General features: G+C 35.3%; 1 protein-coding gene across 3 annotated transcripts in view; it reads left to right on the forward strand.

The window, feature by feature from the left end:
* Window positions 1-9,229: 9,229 nt before the first annotated feature.
* DARS (aspartyl-tRNA synthetase) overlaps window positions 9,230-27,101 on the forward strand; it is a 43,779-nt gene continuing 25,907 nt past the window's right edge. For 2 of the 3 annotated variants that reach the window (XR_002779072.1, XM_011354479.2), the window contains exons 1-4: window positions 9,230-9,478; window positions 11,360-11,417; window positions 14,403-14,495; window positions 23,744-23,846. Coding sequence is in view for 2 of the 3 variants with exons in the window: in XM_011354479.2 (XP_011352781.1) it covers window positions 9,413-9,478; window positions 11,360-11,417; window positions 14,403-14,495; window positions 23,744-23,846 (320 nt within the window). In the remaining variant the exon portion in view is untranslated. The remainder of the gene's footprint in view (window positions 9,479-11,359; window positions 11,418-14,402; window positions 14,496-23,743; window positions 23,847-27,101) is intronic. The other variant, XM_023527489.1, reaches the window with a different exon arrangement.

A 27,101-nucleotide genomic window follows, 5' to 3' on the forward strand; every position in this document is an offset into this window, starting at 1 on the left:
CCTTGTTCCTCCCACCTTAAAGTCTTTACAGTGGCTGTTCCCCTGCCTGGAATGCTCTTCCCCTATATATATATATATCTACATCTCTAACTGCCTTCAAACCTTCAAATGTCACCTTCTCAGAGAGGCCTACCTTGACCACCATTTTTAATATTGCAACCCACCCCACCCTCCTGCCCCCAAGTACTCCCTATTCCCTTTATCTTGCTCTACTTTTTCTTTCTTATTATCACTTTCTAACATGTTATATAATTTACTTATTATGTCTATTATTTATTGTCTGCCTCCCCCCTCTAAAAAAGTCCATCTAAAAAGATCCATAAGAGCCAAGATCTTTATCTACTTTGTTTCCCTATATATCCCAAATGCCTAGACTAATGTCTGGCACATAATTGGCACTCAATAGATACTTGAAGAATGAATAAGCATTGGAGTTCATCATGGTAACTACAGGTCATCTGCTAAAAACTTTGTATACATTGGCATTATAAAACGAAACATGGAACGTGACTACTGAGATGGCAAATCTAGTTTTGCTCCTGACCCTAATCCTACAAAAACTACAATCAAGAGGATGGGAGAACAAACAGAATGGGAGACAATACCCCCAATACGCGGGAAGCTAGAGAGCAGACAGCCCAGTGGTAACCAACTTTGCAGATAGAAAAAGCTGAAAGCTAAGGTAGCAGTCAGGAAAGCTAAGAATCAACCTAATTTATACCATAGAAACCTCAAAAGACTTAGGACAAACAGCACCAAGTACCTCTGGAAATGAAAGTGGGAAGTGGAAGTTACAATATATATTTAGGGGAAGCTACATGAAAAGTCTGACGCCTGCATTCCTACCTACTCTGCCCTTTTGGCAAGAGTCCTCTCCTGACATGATGTAGTCTCTGAAGAGGGAGAAAGGGTGGGTTCTTGGACTTTAAAAACTGGATACATCAAAACTAGGGTGGTATGTTGAATGTTGAATAGTCCCAGAACACTGGCAGACCTTTACTCTTCAGGCTGGAGACTGGAAGAGTTTTTTCCTGAACAAACTGACCAGCCAAGGGGAAAGATCTAAAAATACTGATACCTGGGATTCTCCAACAAATGGCTCAACCAGATCAACATACAGTTAAATTCCAAATTGACAAATCCCATTCAAGTGCTAAGAGCTTCTACTTTGCTTTCTAGTCCCCACTTTTAACATAAGCAGACAATCAAGGATTCGCACATACCAAAAAAAAAAGTTAAAATGTCACAATTTACAGAAAATAAAAATCAATCAATAAATAGATAAATAAATAAGTAAATAAGGATTCATCAGAGAGCTGAAGTATGTTTCTAACATGAAAGATAAAGACAAACAAACAAACAAAAAGCAACTTGTAAGAAATGGTCTATGCAGAAAGAATACTTTAAAAATTACCCCTATGAACTTAATAATATTAAAAAAAATTACCCCCATGTTGTCTATCACCACACACCACAATTAACTCAAAACGGATTAAGGACCTAAATAAAAGACCTGAAACAATAAAATGCATAGAAGAAAACATAGGAACTAAACTAAAGGACCTTGGACTTAAAGAGGATTTTATGAATTTGACCTCAAAAGCAAGGGAAGTAAAAGCTAAAATAAATGAATGGGACTATATCAAACTAAAAGGCTTCTGCTCGGCAAAAGAAATCATCAACAAGGTAAAGAGAAAACTGTCTCAATGGGAAAATATATTTGCAAGCACCATCTCTGATAAGGGCCTAATATCTAAAATATACAAAGTACTCATACAACTCAGTAACAATAAAAAAACAAATGATCCAATCAAAAAATGGGCAGAGGACCTGAATAGACACTTCTCCCTAGAGGACATACAAATGGCCAAACATATATGAAAAGGTGCTCAACATTGCTAGCTATTAGAGAAATGCAAATCAAAAACACAATGAGATACTATCTGACACCTGTTAGAATAGCTATAATCAACAGAACAAGTAATAACAAATGTTGGAGAGGATGTGGAGAAAAAGGAACCCTCACACACTGCTGGTGGGACTGCAAATTGGTACAGCCACTATGGAAAACAGTACGGAAATTCCTCAAAAAACTAAGACTTGATCTACCATATGATTCAGCAATCTCTCTACTGGGAATTTACCCCAAAGACTTGAAAATCCATATCCAAAAAGATATTTGCACACCGATGTTCATAGCAGCATTATTCACAGTGGCTAGAAAATGGAAGCGACTGAAGTGTCCTACAATAGATGATTGGTTAAAGAAGCTGGGTACATATGTACAATGGAATATTGCTCAGCCATAACAAGAAATGAAATACTGCCATTTGTGACAACAGAGATGGACCTTGAGATAATCATGCTAAGTGAAATAAGCCGGACAGAAAAAGTTGAAAATCAAATATCACTTATATATGGGATATAAACCTAAAAGCAACAAATGAGCAGGACAAACAAACAGAGACTCATGGACATGGACTATAGGCTAGTGGTTACCAGAGGACTATAGATTAGTGGTTACTAGTGGGGTGGGGGGGAGGGGGAAGGTAGATGGGGTACAGGGGGTCAAATATAGGGTTTAGGGGGAAGGTGAAGTGGGTAAAGGAGATCATATATATGGTAGCTGAAGAAAACTGGACTTTGGGTGGTAAACACACAATAGAACATACAGATGTCAAATGAAAATGTACACCTGAAAATTATATAATTGTATTAACCAATGTTACCCCAATAAACTTAATTTAAAAAATTACTCCCAAAATCATCTTATTAATATGTTCGGAAAGACAAGACATCGCATTCATGTAAAAAGATCAGGACGATATTCTTTTAAAGGGCCATTCAGAGAACAGAAAAGTGCTTTGGGAAATTATAAACATAATGGCAGAATAAGAAAATCTCAATTGAAAGATTAGAAGATAAAGTCAAAGAAATCTCCCAAAAGCAGTTCAAAAGGCAAGGAAAGAAATGATAAGAAAATTAGAAGACCAGCTAATGATAGAAATGATAAGAAAATTAGAAGACCCCCCCAGAAGGGCCAACACCTGAATAATAAGAATTCAAGAAAGACAGCAGAGAGGAAATCAGAAAGGGAGAGAAACATCAAAGAAAATTTTCAAGAAAATGCCCCAGAACATGTTTCCAGATGGAAAGGCCTTTATCCAGCGCAATGAGAATTTAGACCCATAGGTGAATATTGTAAAATTCCAGAGAACTAGGAAAAAAGAGAAGGACCATTGGTAACTTACTTAGCAGATATACCACAAAATTACTTTTTCCAGGGGAAAAAGAATCACATAAAGTAGTCCCCTCTTAACCACTGGGGATATGGTCCAAGACCCCCAGTGAATGCCTAAAACTAAGAATAGTACGGAGCCCTATGTATACTGTTTTTCCTATACATACATACCTATGATAAAGTTTAATTTACAAATTAAAACCCAGTAAGAGATGAACAACAATCTCTTTATTATTGGTTATAACAATAAGACAATTATAACAATGTAATAAAAGTTATGTGAATGTGGTCTCTCTCTCAAAATATCGGTATCTGTACTCACCTTTCTTTTTGTGATGATGTAAGGCGATAAAATGCCTACATAATGAGATGAAGTAAGGTGAATGATGTAGGCTTTGTGATGTAGCATTAGCTACTATTGACCTTCTGACCATATGTCAGAAGGATTATTTACTTACTTGGCTTGGTAGCACTTGTTTCAGGGGATCTCTTGCTGAAGCCTTCCTATGGGCTCAATATTTTCTGGAGCAACACACTGCCATCGATCAAAACACGTTTTCTCTTCATGGCTTCCACCCACAAATGTAATGCCTTTTCTATCTCGACTAAGCATTTATCATGTAATGTGGCTCTAACTTTTTTGAGTTTACAGTGAAACAGCAAAACTAGCAATACTAGCACAAATTTCTTTTTCCTTCTTAACAATTTCACAGAAGATTTGTTCTTACCGTAGATCTTAGCAACCTCAGCAAATGCTTTTTTTTCTTTCCCTTTTAAATTAGGAACTTTTACCCTTTCACTTACAGGAAGCACTTTACAGCTTCTCTTTGGAATATCCGAATTGTGAACATCATCACTATTTTTTACTTTAGGGCCATTATTAAGTAAAATAAGGATTACCTGACCACAAGCATGGCAATACCTCAATATCGAGGTGGCTCTAAGTGACTCTTGGGCTGGGGGCATATACAGCATAGAGATGCTAGACAAAGGATGAGTCAAGTCCTGGACAACATGCTACGAGATTTCATCAAGCTACTTAGAATGACGTGCAATTTGAAACTTATGAAATGTTTATTTCTAGGAGTTTTCATAAAATATTTTCGGATCGTGGTTGACTGCAAGTAACTGAAACCACAGAAAGTGAAATGGTGGATAAGGGAGACCAGTTCCAAAGGATTAGGAATCATAATGTTGTTTCAAATCTCTTAACACCGCCACCTCGAACTGGTCCTTGGGGGCCTACCGATAGTCATTTTCCTGGATATATAGTTTGGAATGGACACACTGGATAGTTGGCAGAACCCCACAATCATTCCTGTCAAGTCAGGAACACACAAGAGAAGTGAGGCTAAAATCAAGTTCTGATTGATTCAATCAGTAACGATGCAACAAGCCACTTTTGGATTTAGACAGTTTGTTACTTACACAGTGAAAAGAAAAATAAACCAAAGATGCCAGCTCCCGTGATCCTTGTCCTACACACCAAAAAGAACGTCACTGAAACAAAAGGGACCAAATGACTGCAATGTGAGTTACGAGCTACCCTGTTGCTGAGGAGCCCCTTCTAGGCTCCAGCTACACAGTTTTATATTGTGCAACTTCATTGGTGGGAGGGTAATGGCAGAAAATCCCAGGCCTCATCCCAGGGGAGATAGAGAAGCCAGTGGGAGATCGCCTCTCATCCCCTTCTGTTTCAGGAGGATCACAAGTCATTTTTCCAAGACTCATATTAGCGGCAGTTTAAGCCAGCTCTTGCCTACATGGATACCTGCAAGGAAGTCAGGTGATATGGTAGAGCTGTTTCCTTACAGTTCCTTGGCCTGTGAGATAAGGCTGTCATATTGCAAAAAGCTAATAGCAAACCTCTAAATGTGCTTCCCCAGCCCCCACTAGAACAGTAAATCATAAATAATGTTACATCCCCAGGGGGAATGGCATAGATTAGTGCAATGCTTAAACACCTGATAGTTGATAGTTCCCATCATATTCCTATTTTCACCAGTCTGGCTTCCCCAAAAATCAGATTCAGGACGTTGATAGTAGACTAGAGCAGATTCTCAAGAACTCAGGCACGTGTTATGTGGCCATTGATTTGGCAAATTTTTTTCCATCACTATCAAGAAAGAGTGCCAGAAGCAAGAGAATATATTTACAGTCTTCATTCAAGGATATGTCCCAAATAAGAATAATCTATCAAGGCAAGGGGATCAAAGTAATTAAGGAGTACATGCAGAGGCCTCATGGGCAATGGAAAGATGGAAAGGTAAATTTCCTACCCTAACGAAAGAACAATATATAGAATTTGTATTCAGATTTCTGACCAACAATTCATACATAAGACTATATCTAATTGAGGGAATAAAAGCTTTTTAAAAATCCCAAGATGAAGCAGCTTTGGAAACCCTATCCATGTTGGAACCTCATGAGTATTATAAAATGTTTTACTAATGGAAAACATTCAGTGCTGCTCCCTAAGGAATGAGTAAACTGTCCCACCCTGTCGAATTTAGGAATGGCCAGTGACTTGTTTGACCAATGAAATACGACAGAATGTGAACTATGTCACCTCCAGGTAGCCACTTAAGAGCTAAGTTCTCTTTTCTCTGCCTCGGTTATGACAGAAGCATGTGTCAAGATGCAGCATCTATTGACCTAGGTCCCTGAATGACTATATGAGCACAGGCCATTGTAACCTACTATGAACACGTGAGCAAGAAATCGGTTTTTAGTTGCTCAGATTTTGGGAGGTTAGTTTGTTACCACAGTATATCAAAGCATCCTGACCACATACACTCCCCTACAGTCTGCTCATCTTGCCCAAAGCCCAGAAATCTTCTTGGCCTTTGTAGTGGATATTTGTAGTTGCTTTTCCAGGAGCCATTTCCTTGTCCCATAGCTTCTGACAGGGGGTTCCATACAATTCCAGTAAAATTAACTCTACCCCAAGCTCCAAAGGGCATGTTGCCTAGGCTAAGCCAATCAGAACACTCAATTTCTCTGGCCATGATGATTAGGTCAACAGTGGACTTGTGCCTTTAGCTGGTCCAATCAAAGTGAATCTTAGGACTCCTGCTGGGAATGCATATATTTACCAATATTATAACAATTTTCACATTTCTTTATCATTAGTTACATGCTATCTTACTAACTGACCTATATATTATTGAGACCAGAATCCTAATTCACCTTTTCTTACCAGAACCTGACATAATGGTTGGCACAGTATAGATGTTTATAAACAATCGTTGATCAGTTACATGGGAAATAAAATTTTACTCCTTTTCTTCAAATTTCACTCCTCAGATTTCAGGGTGACCTGTCTGGAAACCACATTCAATTACTTGAACCTCTGTCCTTTCCTCCATCCTGATTTAAGAATAAATAAATTTGCCCAATGTTGGTCTACTTTCAAAAAATTACAAGTAAAAAATTTCCTTCTCATTTGCCTGTGATGTGTATGGCATTTGTATGGCTACTCTTCTGGGCTTCCTTCCGCTAAGCCGCATGAGCACCAAAACCCCATACCATGTGAAGTAACTCTCTGCCTCTTTGTGACTGTACCAGACTACTGGAGGCATCTCACTTCCACAACCAATGTATGATCATGTATGATCCCTTATCAGATGGGTCCTTACAATGCCCAGAAATAATATCAAATACCAAATAATCTCCAGGACTATTTTAACCTTTCCTATTCTCCTCAAATTGCCAATCTCATTTTTCTCCCCCACTCCTCTAATCCCCAACCCCACCATTCATGACTTAGCTGCTGCTTCTAGAGAAATTAGAAGTTATCAAAAGTGTGCTCTCTCATTTTCCTGAAATCAAACATCTACAATTCTCCTAGACTCCTCTCTTCCAGTTGTGAGAGAGGAATTGTCCCAACTCCTATGTTTTGAATACTACCTCCCATTAAAAAATTTTAGACTATCTCTCAAACCTTCTCTACCTTACATATTTATCTTTTTCATGAATCTTTCCCATTAGTTTAAATGCACTTAAGTCTCTCTCGGGAAAAAAAAAAAAGTTTCACTTGACTTATTCCACATTAGCTACCACCTATATTTTCCCTTCCCCTCACATCTAACCTTCTCATTGTCTCCCCAAGACAGAAAAGACAGTGAGGTATAGTGGTTAAGAATATGGATTCTGGGATGTAGTTCCATAGTGCAGTGGTTAGCACATCTGCTTTACACACAGAAGGTCCTGGGTTTGTGCCCCAGTGGAGCCATGGTCCATGGTCTACCGCCATGCACCCTGAACAAGCCTGATGTCTGATCTCAGAAGCTAAGCAGGATAGGGCCTGGTTAGTACTTGGAGACCTCCTAGGAAGACCAGGTGCTGCAGGCATTAAAAAAAAAAAAAAGAATATGAATTCTGGCACCACACTACCTGAATTGAAATACATCATTTAATGGCTCTGAAACCATGGTCAATTATCTCACCTCTCTATGCTTCAATTTCCTTGTATGTAAAAAAATTATAATATCTCTCTGATAATGTTAGTGTAAGAATTAAATGAGTTAGTATATGTAAAATACTGACAACAGTGCTTGGCACTAAATAAAGCACTAAATAAAGCCTTGCTATAATCACTTTTACTTTCATTTCTTCACTATCACTCATTTCTCAGCCTAATCTGACAGATCACTTTACCATAAAGTGTTTAAGAACACCAATGACCTCTATGTTGCTAAATCCAACAAATATTTTTCAGTCATCATCTTGAAGTCTAGGCAGCTGTTGACAATGTTAAGATACTCTTCTTGGACCATTCTCTTTCCTGATCCAGGGCTTCAATTACCACCTACCTGCCGGTGTATTACCCATACTTCATTTGTAGCCCAGACCTCGCTTCTACTTCCAGACCCCACAAGATCAGTCTCTGGCCTGGACATCTCCCACTGAATGTCTCAAAGTCATCTCATATGCAGTACATCCAAAACTGAGTCATGATCTTTCTCTCCCAACCCCCTCTGCCTTGAATATTCTTTCAGCCCTTCTTCACCTAGTTGACTCTCATTCCTACTTGAGAGTTCAGCTTAAGTATCACTTCCTCAGGGAAACCTGAGGTGAATACCCTTAAAGAAACTTTCCTAGCACCTGGTACCTCTACTTCACACCTGCAGTCAGACAGTAAGCTAATCAAGGTCAGGCACTATGTCTGACTTCTCACTGCTATATCCCAGGATCTGAATGAGGCAGCCTCCAATGCCCTTTCATTTGCACTGGGGTCTATCTGCACTCCTTAATAATTATTAACTGTGCTACTCTGTGCCAGGCTAAGACACTACTGAAAGTTAAAACCTGATGGAACGCAGAGAAGTCTAGAGTGGAAACAGTATTTAACTAAGCCCCCAAGTTACTTTCAATTGTAATAAAAGGCTTATGAATGACATTTAAAAAAAAAAAAAAGCCTAAGGATATTCATCCATTGGACAACCAACACTATGCACTGCCTCGAACAACACAAAACATCCAGGGATTCAGTGCAATTTTGTGTGTGTTTTGGAGGGTACCATCGTGTTTACACCTCACTTATCACGTGTGACCGGTACCCTATCCCTACCTTAGCAAGCAAACTGCCTATACCCCAGCACTCATGTGTCCCAATACACATAGCAGCAGCGAAGAGGTCTCCTATGACCCCAGGCAGCTACACTGCCGCTGAGGAGCGTGAAGGCGGGAAGTCCAAGGGAGGAAAAGCAGAGGCCTGAGCTTAAGGAACAGTGTGCGGCTGAAGCCGGGATGGGTAGATATGGCTGAAAATAGAACAAAGCAGAGGACGTAACTGGGATAGAGCTTTAAAGTTGTGGAGTTCGAAAGCCCGTCAACTGGTATCCTAAGACCCCGCCCCTTAGAGCCAATCCCGCGAGACTATAACAAATTCCCGGGATTTCCCTCCTACTCCAGCTAAACAGCCTAGGGGAGGGGCTAGAAGAGGAGACCGTGTCTCACACCCCCGCGCCGTACAGCATTCCGGGACTTCGAGAGAGCTGGGTTCTCGCGATCTTTCCGGAACCGACCCTCCACGCGCAGTCGGAGCATGTGTGCTGCGACAGGAGGGCCGAGAGGGCGGAGACTGTGCCGGAGGAGAAACCCCTTTGGCCTGCCCTACGGAAGCCTGCGAGGAAGGGTGGTGACCGCCTGCCCTGTTCAGCTGTCCCGATGCCCAGTGCCATCGCCAGCCGCAAGACTCAGGAGAAGCCGCGGGAGATCATGGACGCGGCGGAAGTGGGTTTCCACTTTCCTCGGGCCTGGGAGGACAGACCCCTGGGCCGGATCGCGCTGAGGGAGGGAGTAGGGTGAGCGGGGCCCTGCTCTCGGGGTCCCTGTTGGCACTTTGCCTGCTGGCCGCGGGCTTTGGGTGCGGACGCTCAGAGGCCTCTCCGGGGGGCCGCTATGGCCTTTGCCCGAGCAGCGTGTCCAGACTCCCTCTAGATCGCATTTCTTACACGGGCGCCTGAGCAGGCCTGGCTTACAAGAAGCATGGCTCCGGGTGGAGTGGACGTGAAGCACTTCCTGCCCCGGAAGTAGGAGCGGGTCACACTTAAGCCTCCCTGGGTTAGGCACGTCCCTCACGTAATCCACTACCACCGGCCCGGAAAATTTTAATGCCTGCTAGATATTTCCTCAGCCCTTGTTTTCCTAATGTTTTTGCAAAATACATTAAATCCGTCAATATATTTAATGACTATTTTCCTTTTGACAACATAAAAGAACACGTCTTTATTTCCTTTCTCCCTCTTAAGTGACCCAGTGAAGTAGGTAGGGAATATTGCAGAGAATGTATTTGAGATGAAGTGACCCAAAGTCATGTGGGTAATTCATAACACCCGTGGTCATTTTTAGAAATGAAAGTTTGAAACCATCCTACAAATTATGTGTGCTGTAGTAAAATACCCTTAATCACTACCAAGCTTCTAATTTTTCTGTTGTGGAATTATGAATTTATGATAAATTACATAAGGAATAGTTCATTTTAAGAATATTAATTGGAAATGGGTTGCTGAATATGAACAGTAACCCATTTATGCTGCCCTGACGCTATATTTTGTAACTATTTTCTAGGGCTGGGGTTATCTTTAAGGTGTGGTTTTTTTTTTTTAATTACCAAAAAAAGAAAATTTGTGCAGTAAGCTTCTTAACATGTTGCCTAGTTTATTTTCGATATAAACACAAAATCCAATATCCTCCAAATCTAAAGAAAAGGATTCCACAGATGATTATAGAGTGACATAAACTAATTGTTTCATACATATCTTAAGTATGTAAAAATCTAAGGAAATTATTTTATGTATTCTTGTTCTGATTAATTAGCAGTACACCCTTGCTGATCGGTAGGTCTAAATATAAGGTAGGCATTGTGATTGAGTTATGTCATTTTATAACTAGAAGGGTCTTAAGTCATCTTAGAGGTAAAATGAGATTAAAATAAAAGGCCCCTTATCTACTTAATGAGTATAGTATGTTAATAATGGTTTGGACTGTAGGTCTCTTGTTTCCTCTTCCTGACTTTATATAATAAGTTTGATATTGTCATTTTTGAACCATTTGCAACCTGGTATGCTTAAGCTAATTTTTAGAAAAAGGAAGCTTGTGGATTTTTTTATGACAATTTCCAAATGTAGTTAAATTATGTCCAACATCTCCAGTTTATAAAATCTGGACATCTGGTGCTCAGAAAGCTTACCCAAAAATGTTTGTTCTCTTCATACATCTCTTCCTGTAATAAATTAATAAAACTGTGGTACATCATCCTGTTCTCTTCACAGGAAATTTATATCCCTGCTTTGAAGTAGTTTATTCTCATTTTGAAGAAGGTAGTTAAGATGTGTTGTAATGTGTATATTATGTGAGAGTGCTATCATGTATGGTATATCTATCCAAGAGTGGTGATCTTCAAAACAAACTAACCAGAAACTGGGTGTTTATCCTTTTTCTATGGAGTACATATGTAAATGACATATTTCCACACCTTAAAACTACTTACTCTCTGAATTAATAAAATGGCCCTGAAAGTTAAAACTAATTCATTTTTACATTCTGTTATTTATGTGTTTACTATGCTATTAGTGTTTAAATAAAATCTTAATGCAAAAACATTTTTTGTAGGATTATGCTAAAGAAAGATATGGAGTATCTTCAATGATACAGTCACAAGAAAAACCAGGTTAGTAGCTATGTGATAATAAATATATTTTTTTCTTTCTAATTCCATGAAAACTCTTCGTGACATTTTAATTAAGGTTGGCATTACTCTGAAATGCTTAAATGGCATTAATAACCCAAGCGGATGCCATAATCTGTATAAACATTTCAGTTTAGGGTCCCAATTTAGAAAGAAGAAAATACATTAAATAAATATATTTTAAGTGATAAATTATGTTAAAAAGAAATCCCTCAGTGATTAGGTACAAGATTTAACTAAGATTTAACTCTGGCCCAAGAGATAAAAGAATGGTTAATAATAACTGCCTTCCTCATATGTAGCCCTTTTCCATGCTTTATACAGCTACCTTCTTTACTTTTTCCCTTTGACTTTATTGTATTTCTTTGAAATTGACTTGTCTCATGTTTATTGTTTCTCTCAGACCTGTAGGTTTTCTACTTGCCTTCCTCTGTGTTTTTATTTTATATATATATTTCAAAAGAGTATCAACATTTTTCTTTTGGTAGACACCCCAAAGTATGTCTTTTAATCTTTGGTCTAACTGCAGACATTTAAGTTGTGGCCCACTGAACATACTTAAATACTTATAACTTAGAGGCCTGCCAATGAATTTTATACTTTAGAAATAACATACCTCTGGGTCAGTTTTATTGTTATGGATTTGAGTTATTACATGATCAAAAAGTTACTTCCCAACTATTTTGGGAAAGTGGCAATAAAAGACCAAAATAATTTACTAAAACCATTTCCAAAAGATAAAGATGAAGTAAAATAATTGAATATAAAATGGGATTGAAGCATTGTAGTTTAATGACATTCCCCTGCTGGGGCAAGCAGGAATGGTCATTTGAGACTTTGTTTTTAGCTTAAGTATCTTCCTGAACTGGACTTCTTGAACTCTAACACAAAGAAGCTCGCTGGAGTTTCAGTCTTTTACATAAGCCCCAATCACCCCTTGCCATAATTACTGTTCCCATTTGGCTGGCAAATCCAGACAACTGTCTTCTACTTAGAAGCTTTCCCAACCAGAGGGAACGATAAACTATGTATGTTACCAGATTATAGTAACATAACGATAAAATTCTACCTTTGGTTTTACCTCTGCTAAAATCCTAATACTTTATTCAACATAAAATTTCCTTTCCTGTTTGCTTCCATTTCTCCACAATTCTTCATTCTAATACCAGTAACTTACAAGTACGGAGGAGGCAGTAGTTTTTCAAACATGAAACCCTACTGCCACTGATCCCTGCCTCAACAAGTCCTACTGGTTGGAGTGTGGCATTTGTGTGTTTCAAGTATGTGTGGATATGTTAAAGGTTGAGAGCACCTAAGCTAATTAGTTAGAATACCACATGAAAGAAAGGCCATTATTCTTTTTCAAAATACTATTAAAATTACCCCAATCATGACATTTGTAAGTCTACTCTTATGTTTCATTTGATTTTGAGTTTTGATTGTCTGGTAAGTCGATTGCTTTTTAATTTCAGCATTTTCAAATCTATCTTAAAATTTTATGCTGTTTTGTGTGTCTTTTCTCTTTCATCCTTTCTTTTGCCTGAGTTTACAAAGCAGACTTGGAAGTTGGCTTAACTCATAAGGTTCTTTGGAAATATTTTGTACAAATTCTCTTGTGTTGCCCAATGGCTTAAAAAGTCCTCATTTATTCTCTGCTATTGATGATGAGAACTATGGTATTCTGTGAATCAAATTCTCTCTAAGTTGAATCTTTGCTTCAAGAGACAAGTTATGAATACATTTAGACAAAGTAGGTAAAATATATTTATAATTTGATTTCATTATAATATCCTCCCAAAGGTGTGTTTTTGGTACCTTAGTAACTAGGTTTTACTGTATGAGATATTGACAAATTTGGCTAGTTAGGCAACATACCTTGAAAATAGAGATCTTTTATTACTCTTGACATTATGTCATGTCTATTACTATGCTTTTAATTAAGACTTAATTTTTTTCTTTAATATTCAAATTATTGCTTATTTAAAACAATAAAATGATTTCTAGATCATTTCTGGATCAATATTGCCTCATATCACTATCTTAATTGTTATTTTGTCACATTTTTCCTGTTTGGGGGACTTAAGTGGTTGCAGTACTTTGTAATTAGTATTCAGGGGAATAATTGTTGGGACTCACAGCCAGAAGAGCAATTTATTTTCTTATATAACTATAGGAAACAAAGTGACATGGCATAGGCATGATTGCACCTAGAGGCTCAAGCAGTATCTTCAGGGCTTTCTATCTCTACTTCTTGGCTCTGCTTCCTTTAGATTATTGGCTTCATTCTCTCTTCCTGCAAACTCAGGTAGTGGGACAGATGGTGGCTGTGGCCCTGGGCCTGTACCATCTCGGTGACTCCAGGAAAGAGAGCTTCATTCCCAGTATCTGCATTAAGCCTCAGAGAAGGACTATGATTAGCTCAATTTGAGTAACATGTCTTTCTGGATAAGTCACTATGTCCTGGGGCATGGGGTACTATGATTACCTAGGCCCGGCAGAGAATCCTCCCGTACAGCTAGCTGACTTACATACTCTGGTAGGCAAGCTAAAATACCACGTCCACTTAGGCAAGTGCGACTGAGGATAGACTGTGTTTGGCCTTATAAGTCATTGAAGTATTCAGCAGATTTGCATTTTGAAACTCTGACTCCAATGTAGACTGAATTAGAGGTTTGGGAGATTACCAGTTAGAAGGTTATTGCTCTAATTTAGGCAGGAGGTAGTAGTACCTTGGCTTGGGACAGTGGCAGTGAAAAGAGAATTGGATAGATTTTAGAGATATATTTAAAAAGTACAATTCATAAAAGTTGAGGCAAATTGCATATGAAAAATGATTTTTTAAAAAAAGTGTCAGATTTAAGATTATTTAAGATAATACCAAGTACTTACACTGGCTGTCAAATCAAAATAATTATGATCTCTTTGTAAACTCTCAATTACAGAAATTGTTTAACTTATTTGCTACAGATCGAGTTTTGGTGCGAGTTAGTGATTTGACAGTACAAAAAGCTGATGAAGTTGTTTGGGTGCGTGCAAGGGTTCATACAAGCAGAGCTAAAGGTAAGAATGATTTAATGACTAAAGCCCTTTTGGTAAGGACTCTGAGTTTTTTGTTTTGAGTATATTTCACATACCAAAGTAAATCTTTCAAAACAAAACAAACACCTGTTTTCATTCTTAAATCACTGTAAAGTATTGGTCCATGGTTAATTAGTTTTAGGTTCTTATAAGACATCCTGAAATATAATTTGGCCTTAAAGACTCAGATGAAGTCTCAGACTTTAAATTAAGGTACTATTCTAGCATTTCTCAAAAGTTTAATTTTTTTAAGTGAGTGTTTTTGAGAAGCTTTTCATTTGTTAATATTCTTATATTTGTAATAGTTGGATAAGGAGAGCAGTGGAAGAGAGATAGGCTAAAACTGGGTTGTCCAATACAGTAGCCTCTGGCTACTTGTAGTTATTTAAATTTAAATTTAAATTTAAATTCAACAGCTCAGTCACTAGCTGTGTTTTGAGTGCCTAATAACCAGAATGGCTAGTGGCTCCCATATTAGCACAAATACAGAATATTTTTATCATTGTAGAAACTTCTATTGGACAGTACTAAGAATTTAGCATTAACAACAGAGAAGAAAGAAAAGGATATTTTAGACAAACCTCAGTTCCTTATGGGAAATTGTCCTAGTTAGTGTTCAGAATTATCTTAAAATATTAATGACATGTTAGTTTATAACTTTATCCCTTTCACACACTATTTCACATTTGATGATTCCTACAAATTTATGAAGTAGGCAGAACAGGCATTGCTATTCCACTTTATAAATGAGGAGGTTTATCAGAATGATAAACCTACTTGTCAAAGTTCTCATAGTAATTGGTGGATTCTGAACAAAATCCAGAAGCTTTTTAAGATACCCTCTGTCTCCTTAACAGAATTAATTGCTTCTATAGTATTTAATACATTTTGTGTTATAGCATTTCTTACATTCTGTTTTAAAATAATTATAGAATTAATATAGGCCCATTATTTTAAAATCCCAGCATTTTATACATCTGTCCCACTCTCTCAGGATCACTACTATTAAAAGTTGGTCTGTTCTACCAATATTCTCCCCCTAAGTAGATGACTACTAGTAGATTTTGAAAATACTGGTGGAGTTTTAACTTTTAAAAAAAAATGCTGATTTTTCATTCCTAAAAGGTTAGGCCATTTATTCTACCAGGAGATAAATCACACTGTATTGTAATCCTTCACTTACTTGTCTTTCTCCTGTTTCTGGGTCCTTTGTTCTGTCCAAAGTGGGCACTTTGTTTCCTAAACATAGTTATTTAGCAAATTAAAAGATAGAATGCATGCTACATGTAAGGCTGAACCAAGAATACTTCTCTTCACACCCATCCCCAAAATGGAACAGTTTGAATATCAATAAGGATAACTGCAGTGAATTGAAACATATCAGATATGTTTAAATCCATAAGTTTATAATAATGCTAAGACAAACAAAACCTAGTTGGTCACCAATGGAACAGCTCATTATTTTGAAAACTGATAAATAAAGAGAAAGTATTATTTCCGTATAAATTGTATATCACTGACTAACCTAATAGTAGATGTGGGGAAGTGTCCATTTTTTTTTACTTTTCAAGGAAGTATCTCTTTAGAGCACTGTTCCAGCTAATAAAATGAAAAAAGAGTGTTAGAACATCACCATTTTGCCCCTGGTAAATTATCTGAGCATTGTTCATCATTGATTGCTAACAACACAATAGAGAGACAGCCTGAAATATTTTATGTTTATTCATGGAAGAATACAGCACCGTCCAATAAAGTAGTCTTGCCTAAAAATGTATACCTGAATCTCATTAAGCCTTTAGATCTAACCAATTTACGGGAAAACATAGGACTAGGCAACATGTTAAATAACAATGGGTATGCAATCAACAAAATTTAGACTAGAAAACTACTGGGCAACAACCACTGGTCTCTTTAACAAATAAATTGAAAGATGAGGGGGAACCTGTGGATTAAAACAGACTTAAGATATCTCTGTACTCATTACTTATTTGTAATCCTCGAACATTGACTATTTGGTGTTTAAAATGTATTCATTTTTTAGTTAAGATAATAGTACTGTGGTAACATTTTTTAAAAGTTCTTATCTCTTAGGGATCCATTCCTGATTATGTATGGATGAAATAATATAGCAGGAATTTGCTTCAAAATAGTACAGGAATTGAGGGATAAGTGGATTGGGGTAAAGCTGAGACAAGAATGACCATGAGTTGATAATTATTAAAGTACATGAGGATTGTAGGTAGACATTGGTATCATTTACAAATAATCATCATTTTGTCCTTTCAAATGTTTTATCTCATTTCTTGTTTCTCTTTGCAATAATTAGTAGATTCTCTCCAGTACTGCAGGGATTCCCACAAGGAAGGATTTTTCACACAGCAAAGATTTAAACTCTTGATGAATTATTTTATGATTTTAGGTGTTTTGTATAAAATATCATTAAAAAGCAATGCCCTAGTTTAAAAAGTAAATTAAATAAGTTTTCCTCTAGTCCAAGTTTTCTGTTATCAGAAGTAGATGTTAAATTTTACCAGACCTTTTCCAGCAGTTTTTTCCCTCAAAATATAATTACATTGAGTGTATATATCTAGAGGTTCACTATATTGTTCTCTCTGCTTTTATGTTTGAAATTTTCCATATAATAAAAAACATAGTTGATCTTCATTTTTTATGGATTGTGTACTTATATTTACATATTCACCTACTTGCTAAATTTTTTTTGTAACCCCAAAATCAATACATGCAGTGCTTGCACTGTCATTCACAGATATGGCAGACACGCATTTGTGCAGAGTAGCAAAAAATTTGAATTGCCCAGTGCACACATTCCCGGCTGAGGTCAAACATAGTGAAACTTTGCCTTGTATCAGCTCTCATCAACAGGTGTCCTTTTCACAATCTGTTTAATGCCACGTTCTTCAGTTTTGTGCTTTTTGTTGGTGATTTGGCTGTTGAAAATGGCCCCCAAGCATAGTGCTGAAGTGTTTTCTACTGTTTCTAACAACAAGAAAGGCTGTAATATGCCTTACAGAGAAAATACCTGTGTTAGATAAGCTTCGTTCAAGCATGAGATATAGTGCTCTGACTATGAACCAGCTCTGTATGTTAAATAAGGTGTCTTTAAACAGAAACACATAAAACAAGGTTATGTATTAGTTGACTGATGAAAATATTATGACCAGAGGCTCACAGGAACCTAACCGTATATTTTCCCTAGGAGCAGTGGTCCAATATTTGCTAATTCATTGTTTGTGGAGGCTTTGTAGAACATAACTACCACAAACAATAAGAATCAACTATATGTAATTGTAAAGATTTACAATAACAGATTTCTTAATGTTGAATCTTTTGTCAATGGACTCTTGAAATAAATGAATTTGATAAGTTTCAAAAAAAATTTCTTTTTTGCAATTTTACAATAATCTAGTATTCATAATTTTTCATTGGAAAATCTTATTTTGTTAAGTTTATGGATGTGTGTGTATGTTTAAGTTGTAACTTAACCCAAGTAATATGTTAATATTTCACGTGAATTTTTCAAAGAATACAGAAATACTTTTTTCTTCTCCACTGCTTATCCTCTGCCTCAACCTTTTCTAAATAATTTGTTCAGTGTCTTTCAGAAAATCTTTCTTTTTAATGCATGTATGTGCATACATGCATGCACACACACAGTTTTTTATTTGTGTGTGTGAGTTTTAATTTGTTTTATGTAGATGACATCATATTTTACATGTTATTCTGTAACTTTAAAAATTTTCAGTGAACAGTTTTTCTTGGAGATTCTTCCATGATACTAGTTACAGATCTATAAGGCAGTGTATATCTGAGATAGATATCTAGAAGTGAAATTACTGTGTTGAAGGATATGCATATGCATATTTAAAATTTCTAATACCAGATTACCCTTCAATAGAGCTATCTTCAGTTAAAATACCACAAGTATGTGGTGATGGTACCACTTTCCCCACATCCTTGCAGTAGTGATTGTCAGTATTTTGATTTCTGATAAAATAAATTATCAAAAAAAAATAAAATCTTATGCTTTGAATTTGCAAAACCCCAATTTGCTGCTATTCCTTTCTTCCCATAAATTACTAGGAAAAAGTATGTCAATAAATAAGACTTACTTGGAATTATTCATGTGCTTTAACTCTAGAAATAATAACACATTAAAAGTGGGCTTATGAAAACAAACCATGCTAGCAATTTCAAGTAGAGCAAACCTTTGAAAAACCATAAATAAGGAAATGGAAGTGTCAAAATCATAGTGTCAAAAGTATGACAACTAGAATCCTATTATGCAAAAAAAAAAAAAGAAGCTTTATAACAAATATCTATTTTTTTCTTAGAGGACAGTGTGTTATACCTTTTTAAAAATTAAAATCATTTCTTACAGTAAGTTCATATATCAGATTCCTAAAATCAAGTGTTTTATATAGGAGCAAGGAGAAATTTTTAACTGATTGATACATTTAAACTTAGTTTCTTTAGATTGTGAAAATTTATGAGCTTAAAGTCTGCATATTAAAAGAGTAATTGAAATATCAGTGGTTCCTTTCAAATTTTATACATGCTGCATGGAAGGCATAAAATAATTCTCTTTCAATACTCTTTTTCCTAAAAACTTAACTTATACTTCAAAAATAGGTCATCTGTTTTGGTATTCAGATAGTTTAGGATTTCTAATACCAAAGGTCAGAACCTCAACTTACATCCATGCAAGAATATTTCAGAGGAAATAACAAATGGATAGTACTTAAAACATTAAAATCTTTGCTGCTTTATTCTCTAACCTATTAACATAAATGATGAAAAAATGTTAATGTTCAGAATTAGGAAGTTAAGGTACATTATCTAAATAATGTATTAAGGAGCTTGGCAAACTAAAAAACAGTAGGAAGAGATCAAAACATAAGATTGCCTCACATTTTTGATAACCAGGTTCTACAAAGGCCCATTTCATTAGGAGCCATCACCATGATGGAGATGAGAGTTAACTTTGTCCTGACTATCTACCATGTTTGTTCTTCAGCTCAGAAATAAAGATTGTACCTGGTGCTCTAAAAGTTTTCCAACTTTACATTTTTCTAAAACAGGATGCCTGTGTTAATTAAAGGGCAAAAGTGCTTCTTCTAAAAACTTAAGAATCAAAATACAACACAAATTTTTACCTGTAAAGGACTTAAATTTAAAATGTCTAGAAATAGTGAATTTATTCAGCCGTTTTGAACATATAAACTCTCTCTTGGTTGGAGAGTTCCAAGAAAGATAGTAGTTAGCAGTTGATTGATCTATCATATAAAGTTTCTATACTAACTTATGTAGTAAGAACTTTTTTCCAAACTGAGAAATTATGTATTTGTTTCTTAGAATAAAAAAGATATAGTAAAAATAAAAATCCTTATAGTTCAGAAAGATAAAAAATGAAAAATAGAAATTTCACAATTCTAGCTCCTTCATCCCATCACAACCTCTTCCCCTCCAAAAATAACCTCTATTGTTTATTGTGGGTCCTTCAAGGAAAAATAAAATGTATTTACAAGGATGGTATATCTTTTCTTTTTTTAAATTTACATAAAAAGGGTTATACAAACGCTGCTCCTTATTATCACTCACCAGTGTCTATAAAATAGTAGCTTGCAAAACACTGAACTAAGGAGATAATGCAGTGCAGTGTATTACCAACCAGAGCCCAGGAAAGAACAGTTTATTTAGTAACACCTGGCAAGAACATGATCTCAAAAGTACTTGGCGGAAGTAGTCTGAGCAGACAACCAGTAGCAGGAAACCAGTACTAATTTTTTCGTTGTTGTTTTGTTTTGAGTCTTTTAAAAAAAAATTTTTTGAGTGGACCATCAAGGTTCTAGTGTTAAAAGTGCTTTGAACACAGAAAGTTTGTAGATTATAGCATTGGAGTCATACGTAGATCTGTTCCACTGGTGAAGACTGTATAAATATGAAGTGATAATAGAACTTCAGTCTTTTTATATAAATAATACTGTATGAACATCTTTGTCACTAGACTTTTCCATACTTAATTTCCTTAACATATATTCTAAGAAATGTATTTCTTGAGACTAAGAGAACCTTTTTAAGCTGTTTAATGTCCATTGCCAAATTGTTCTCCGAAAGCATTGTGCAAGTTTACCTTGCCATTAGCAAGTTATGAAGGAACGTTTTTTACTTAATTCTCCCAAACATTGGATAATATTACATATTTTTTAATTTTTGTTAATTTGAGAGGTAAATAATATGTCATTATTGTTTGCTTCAACTTGCGTTACTTTCGTTTCCAGTAACATTTTTTTCCTTAATAGGGTTTTATTCTTTTTCTTTCAGATGATCTGTTCAAGTCAATTGCCCATTTATCTATTGGGATTTCAGTATTTGTACTCATAAATTTTTAAGATCTTTATGTATTAAAGATATTAACTCATTTAAGTTATATGTCATTAAGCAAATTTTTTTAGTGTTTTCTTTTAATTTTTTGTATATAGACATTCTATAATTTTTAAACTTAGAAAGTTCTCTCATTTTTTACTCAGTTTTTTATTTTTTTTTTTTTTTTTAAACTCCTGAATTCCATGTTAGAATTAGAATCTCTTCTCTGCTTGGGTCTGTTCTCAGTTCTCTCCATTATGCTCCATTGATCTAGTTGTTTTTGTGTTCATACATTTTTACTCACTGTAAGTTTATAATATAATATGCTCATGGTACTGGTCTTACTCTTTCACCCCCTTCCTCCCATCTGTTGGCTTTTAAAAAAGAAGGTTTAGTTTTTAGAATTATATACAATAAATACATTAAACGCAAAAAGAGAACAGTGAACATTCTTCACTTCACCCATAACCATTGATTTAATGACTTTTTTTCCCTAGCAGGCATGTCAGATCTTGGGGAGTGCATTTGTTTCTATGTTTAGCCTACTGGAGCTTTCAGGTTCTCCTTACTTCTTGTGTTGAATCTTGAACATGAAAACTACCTTTCAGCCCTTATCTTTTTCTGGGTACTTAATCTCTCTGATTGTATAATTCTTTAAAAAAATTTTTTTTGATTGGAAAAGTAGTACATGCTTATTGTAGAAAGTTTAGAAAATACAGAAAAATACAAAGAACAGAACAATTCCCTGTAATTTCACCATCTGTTAGTAGCTACATTTTGGTGGGAGGTTTTTTCCTACACATTTTTAATATACTTTTTACACAAAATTAGGATTGTATTCTATATATGGTTTTATTACTTTTTTTCCACATATTAGTCTCTTATGAGTGTTTAACAAATGTTTATCTTGTGTTCCAAGTACCTGGCATAGTTTTTGCACATAGTAATTCATCCGTGAAATGGGGATATTAGTCAGTCCTCAAATAAGTAACCAATGGTAGTGCTGCTATTAATAATAGTAATAATAATATAGTTAATATTTAATATTCATAATTAATACTGAGTATCACAACTCTATATTACTTATATAATTATCAAGATTATGTAAGAAACCCCAGGAAAACCTCCTGAGTTATGTACTGTTATTTTTTCCATTTGGCAGATGAAGAACTGAGGCATAATGTGGTTTGATAACTTTCTCACAGGCTCCTTCATAGGAAGTGATAGGATATGATCTTAAATCCTTTTATTTCAAAACCTTTACTCTTTACCAAACCCTTACACTAAAATGTTACCCGTCTAGTGCTGACTCAGAACCATTTTCCTGTGTGTCCTCTAGAGCTCTTCATTCTCTCTCACAGTCTTTTTGTATAACATTAGAGTTTCTTGCAAGATGGCTTTATAATGCAGCTGAGTTTGCTGCCTCTGTCTGTACTAATACAGCAGCTAAAATACTTAGTAAATCATGCACATTACCTTCCACTTCATACTAACATTCTGTTCTAAGTGGGCTAATATCTGGCTGTGGTTTCAGTAGTTCCTGGGATATTGTCATTTTGATCCATATGCAGATTTCTCTAATTTTATCAATCTTTATCCATTTAGTATCTTAAAATCTCTTTGAATGTGTTATGTACATGTAACTTTCTTTTTAAAAATTTTACTTTGTGACTGGATCATACTCCAGAGAAGGGAAAATTAGTGTATTTAGCAGCAGAAACATGTTAATCATATATGACTTGGAAGTCCATAGATAATGTTTATGTTAGCACTTTGTTTGCAACCTGTCCTTTTTTTTTAACTCATGATTGCTCTCTGATTTGCATTTCAAAATACTGTGTGTTAAAAGTAATAACTATAAGTCTGCTTTCATTTTTGCTTTCTTTTTTTTTTTTTTTGGCAAGGCTAATTCTCAGTATAAAAGATAATTCTCAGTTTAAAAACCAAAATCATCTTTTGATGTTTTACAAGAGACTGATGAGAAAAGTGGTCTTGAAAAGATTTATCTTGTTTTATGAGGAAGCAGTTTTCCAAAACTTGACCAGAGACTTAAAAAGGATCTACTTTGAAGGAAAGGGCTGTCACAAGGATTCATAGTGACTGAAATCTATCATGAATAAGTTTTCAGAAGATTAAGAAATGATGATGATTCCTTATGAAAGGAAGGGGAAATCGAGAGGCCCAGAATATGTACAAAACTGGTTATAGGGCATGAAAAGAACAATCTTTCATGGACAAAATAAGTTATTTGGAGTAAAAAAATTTTGAACTATTATAATGAGTAATTAAGAAGACAATAAAGGAAGAATGAAGAAAATAGAACATGAAAGAAACTAGCCTATCCTTCTAAATGCTCTTTAAAATGTACTTTGGTAGGAAGTAAAATGGACCACCCCCATAGAATGCTTGTGTTCTTATTACTAAGCTCTTTATTAGTACTTTTGTGGTTGCATTGTTGAATCTCCCATAACACAGTGCCTTTGTAGAATATACTAGCTATTGAACAAATGTTGAAAGTGATCTGATTACTAGAAATTTGTTTAATAAATAAGTGCAATGACATTATCTTAATATACAATTTTTTAAAAATTAATGATTTGCTTGTATTCTCATAACAAACATGTTAAAAGCATTTTTTGTTACTCATAGTAGGAACTTGGGTTTCTTTGAAGCTTGTGATTTGAGTTCGAGTATTTGGGCTGTGGAAGCCGGATACACATGTATGTATATGCTTGATGATTGTAGTAAATTTTGACCCAATTTTAAAGTAGAGAAGCATTTTCCTTCTTTGTAAAACCTGAAAGAGCTTGTCTTTAATACATTTGTGTACTTTCTGTCTTACTCAGGGAAGCAGTGTTTCTTAGTCCTCCGTCAGCAGCAGTTTAACGTCCAGGCTCTTGTGGCAGTGGGAGACCATGCGAGCAAGCAGATGGTTAAATTTGCTGCCAAGTAAGTAAGCAATTATATCCTGTTGTCAGAGTAAACAATGGTGGGAACCAAGACTCCCAGGGGTTTGGACCATTTTCATACATTAACATCAATGCTTCGTTTGTTTAAAAATGTAGTTATTTAAATTGTCAGTTCAGTGTTGCTGAATACATTAAACTTACAAAAGAGAAAATATGGAGCACAGGCTTGAAATTCATTTGGAACTGCTGAAGCAGCACTCTCTACAGACAAGTCACATTTACTTTCAAGTAGAGTAACAAAAAGCCTGGCAGCCTCAACACAGCAGAAGAACTTTATTTTGTTGTGTTTGTTGAGCTTCATGTCCTCCCCCCCTCCCTCCCCCAGTTTGGGATTTGCATATTAAGCAACAAGTTTTCTAACTGAATAATATAAGGGTATAAAATAAAAGAATGTAGTTTTGCAAATGATTCTCTCCTGAAGGAAGTAAAACAGATGTCATAATATATTACAACTTTTAACTTCGACACCAAAAGGGTTCAATTTGTAAGAGGCAGGATGTAGAGATAGTGTAGTGTTTGTACATGCTGTAGCTCTAAGGTAATAATTGCTGATGTGGCTAGTTTTGTTTGTATGTTTTTCTCAATTTAATTGAAATTTTATCTCCACGATCAAAGACTTGGAAAAAGGACAATTTTTACATTTTAAGTAAGAGAGTACTTCATAGGCATAAATGTTTTTTAAGAGAAATTCAAACTAGAGTGAATGCTATATTCTATTGATTTTTATCTCTGTTCGTTAGACGTAGGCTTTCAAAGATGAGTTAATATAGATAGAATTGTCAATTTGAGAACTAGAAAGGTACTAAAAAAATTATCTAATTTAACAGCCTAATTTATATTTGGGCCCTCCCTTCCTGGCCCCCAGTGCACTGGTTTTGGTTTAGAGATGTATTTATCAAATTTAGTTTTATTATATCATAACAGTACTTGCACTCTGGTTTAAAAACTCCAGTGCCATTAATTATATCAATTCACTGATGAACTCAGTGCTATTAATACTATTAGCGCAGTAGCCCACCCCTCCCTGTTTCCCAGTCCTGTTGCCCAGAGACTGTCACTTTCATCTTTTCTACCTGTATCTTTTGGTAATTAGGCTTGCTAATGTAGTTTTTTATCTCATACTCTATAAAGGTTTGTGCTTGTGGGATGCATTTGTCATCTAGCCTTTTAAGACCAATCTATATCCAACGAAGTAGGACATAAATAAGCTTGGTCTCTAGAATATATAAACTTTACACAGAGAACCTTCTAATAAGAGCCTCTGAAAACCACAGACATGTATGCTAAATTATATTTAATATACTGGGAGAAAAAATACTAGGAGAAGGTCAGCTTCAACTCAAACAACCTTAATGGCTTTTGTCTTATTTATTGATTGGTTCTGAAAACTAATTTGTGAAGATGGTAGTATTACATAGAACATAATTTTCCATTAAATTGCATTATAAACTCAGTGTTACATTCCTAAAGAAAAAATTCTAGTCTAAAAATCTTGAAAATCCCACTTACTCTTAATATTTACTAACAGACATTCTGTTGACAAGAGGACAGTCAATTCATTTGATGCCTTTAGAAGTAGTCACATTAAAGTCATCCATAAATAGTTTTGATTTTTTTTGTTTGTTTGTTTGGGTTTTTTGGGGTTTTTTGGATCTTCTCAGAAACTCCTGGGACTTAACTAACAACAGTTGACTATATCAGATGCAATCAACAGTTGACCAATCAAAGCTCTAGCTGGAAGAGCTACTTGCAAATGATCTGTCAAACAGAACTTAGTTCACTAATGCCCTCATGATATATAAAGTAAGGAAAAGGCTTTCATCTAAATAGGATAATATAAGGGTGAGCTTTCTCTTAGGCAAGGGAAGAATTCAGATCATTTAGCTTGTATTTCTTAATCCTGAAGTGGAACTCAACCAAGATCTAGTTGTAATTCAGGCTGAACAATTAAGTTGTGAGTTGGATTTTTTTTTAAAAAGCATTAGAACATCTAGCTATTTTCAGTCCCTTAAAAAAACTGGACTTTATATAATTAGTGTGGGAAAAGACTGTTTCATAAGGGAGCTATTGCAGATTATAAAGCTTTTGACTGGTTATTTGTAAGTGAATGGGGCCAATTTTATACAATAAGCTTAACATGTGGTGCTTAGGTTATAATTATTTAACTTTTGGCACTAATATGTTAAGGTATCTACGCTGAGTAATTAAAAGTAAATATAAATGTGTTAATAGCTTTTGCTGCCTTGTAAAAAAGGAAAATTCTCTTGACTAAGATTCTGTGGTGAAAAATTATGACTTTTTCGTTTTGTGATTGGTTGATAATTTTCTTAGAAACATAATTTCATGCTCTGGATAGGTCAGTCAGCATGTCTTTATGTTGATTTTAGACTATACTTGTTTGTAAGGCAGTTCAGAAACCTTGGTCTGTCTTGGTAATAGAAGTCTAAAACACATGTCCTTTCTGACAGAAAGCCAATAGTATGATTTTGTATTCAAAGTACCAATTTTTAAAGAAAAAATTGAAGAATAGAAAAATTTTACTTTGAAAATGACCTGCTGTATGAATAATAATAAATCAAGTGAAGCTGTAATATAAATTCTAAAGAACTTTCAGAACTTAGGAAAACGATGTGTTGTGTTTTTTTCCTTCAGCCTTCAAAAATCCTTCAAAATCCTTTTCCTAAACATTTATTGGCTAGGCCTAACATAAATAGTGTGTTTTATTTAAAATGGGAGTGCATTGGCTCTACTGTGAAAAAGTTTATGGTAGTTTCATATGTTTATCTTTGAGGTCACTTGCTGTGGCAGTGCTGTTTGGTGAGCTGGCACTTCTATAAAGCAAGAATTTGAGGTATAAAGTTATATTGTTAAAGCATAAATAATAAAAAAATTCCTCTATTTGACATTGACAGATAAAAAGTAAGCACTTTTTTTTAATTTGCTGCGATCTAACTATATGAACTTATCATTATACCATACTACAAAATCTTTAACTGAAGCTCACATGGACTTGCTGCGTTTTGAAGGATAATCCAGTTTTCAGATATGGCACTAGAATGATAGTAATACTATAATTATTTACTGAAATTTAAAAAAACATTTGAGAGTATAGTTTTCTATTTGTCTAAATGAGTTTTCCAAGATTTTTGGCTTCAATTTTCTTTTCTCTTTTTAGTGTTGTTTTTTTTATCATTTCTGCCACATGTTAATTGAGTTAGAACAAAATAGTCCAATC

The sequence above is a fragment of the Pteropus vampyrus genome, unplaced genomic scaffold (genome assembly GCF_000151845.1).
Source record: "Pteropus vampyrus isolate Shadow unplaced genomic scaffold, Pvam_2.0 Scaffold17, whole genome shotgun sequence".
In the NCBI taxonomy this organism is placed as follows: domain Eukaryota; kingdom Metazoa; phylum Chordata; class Mammalia; order Chiroptera; family Pteropodidae; genus Pteropus; species Pteropus vampyrus.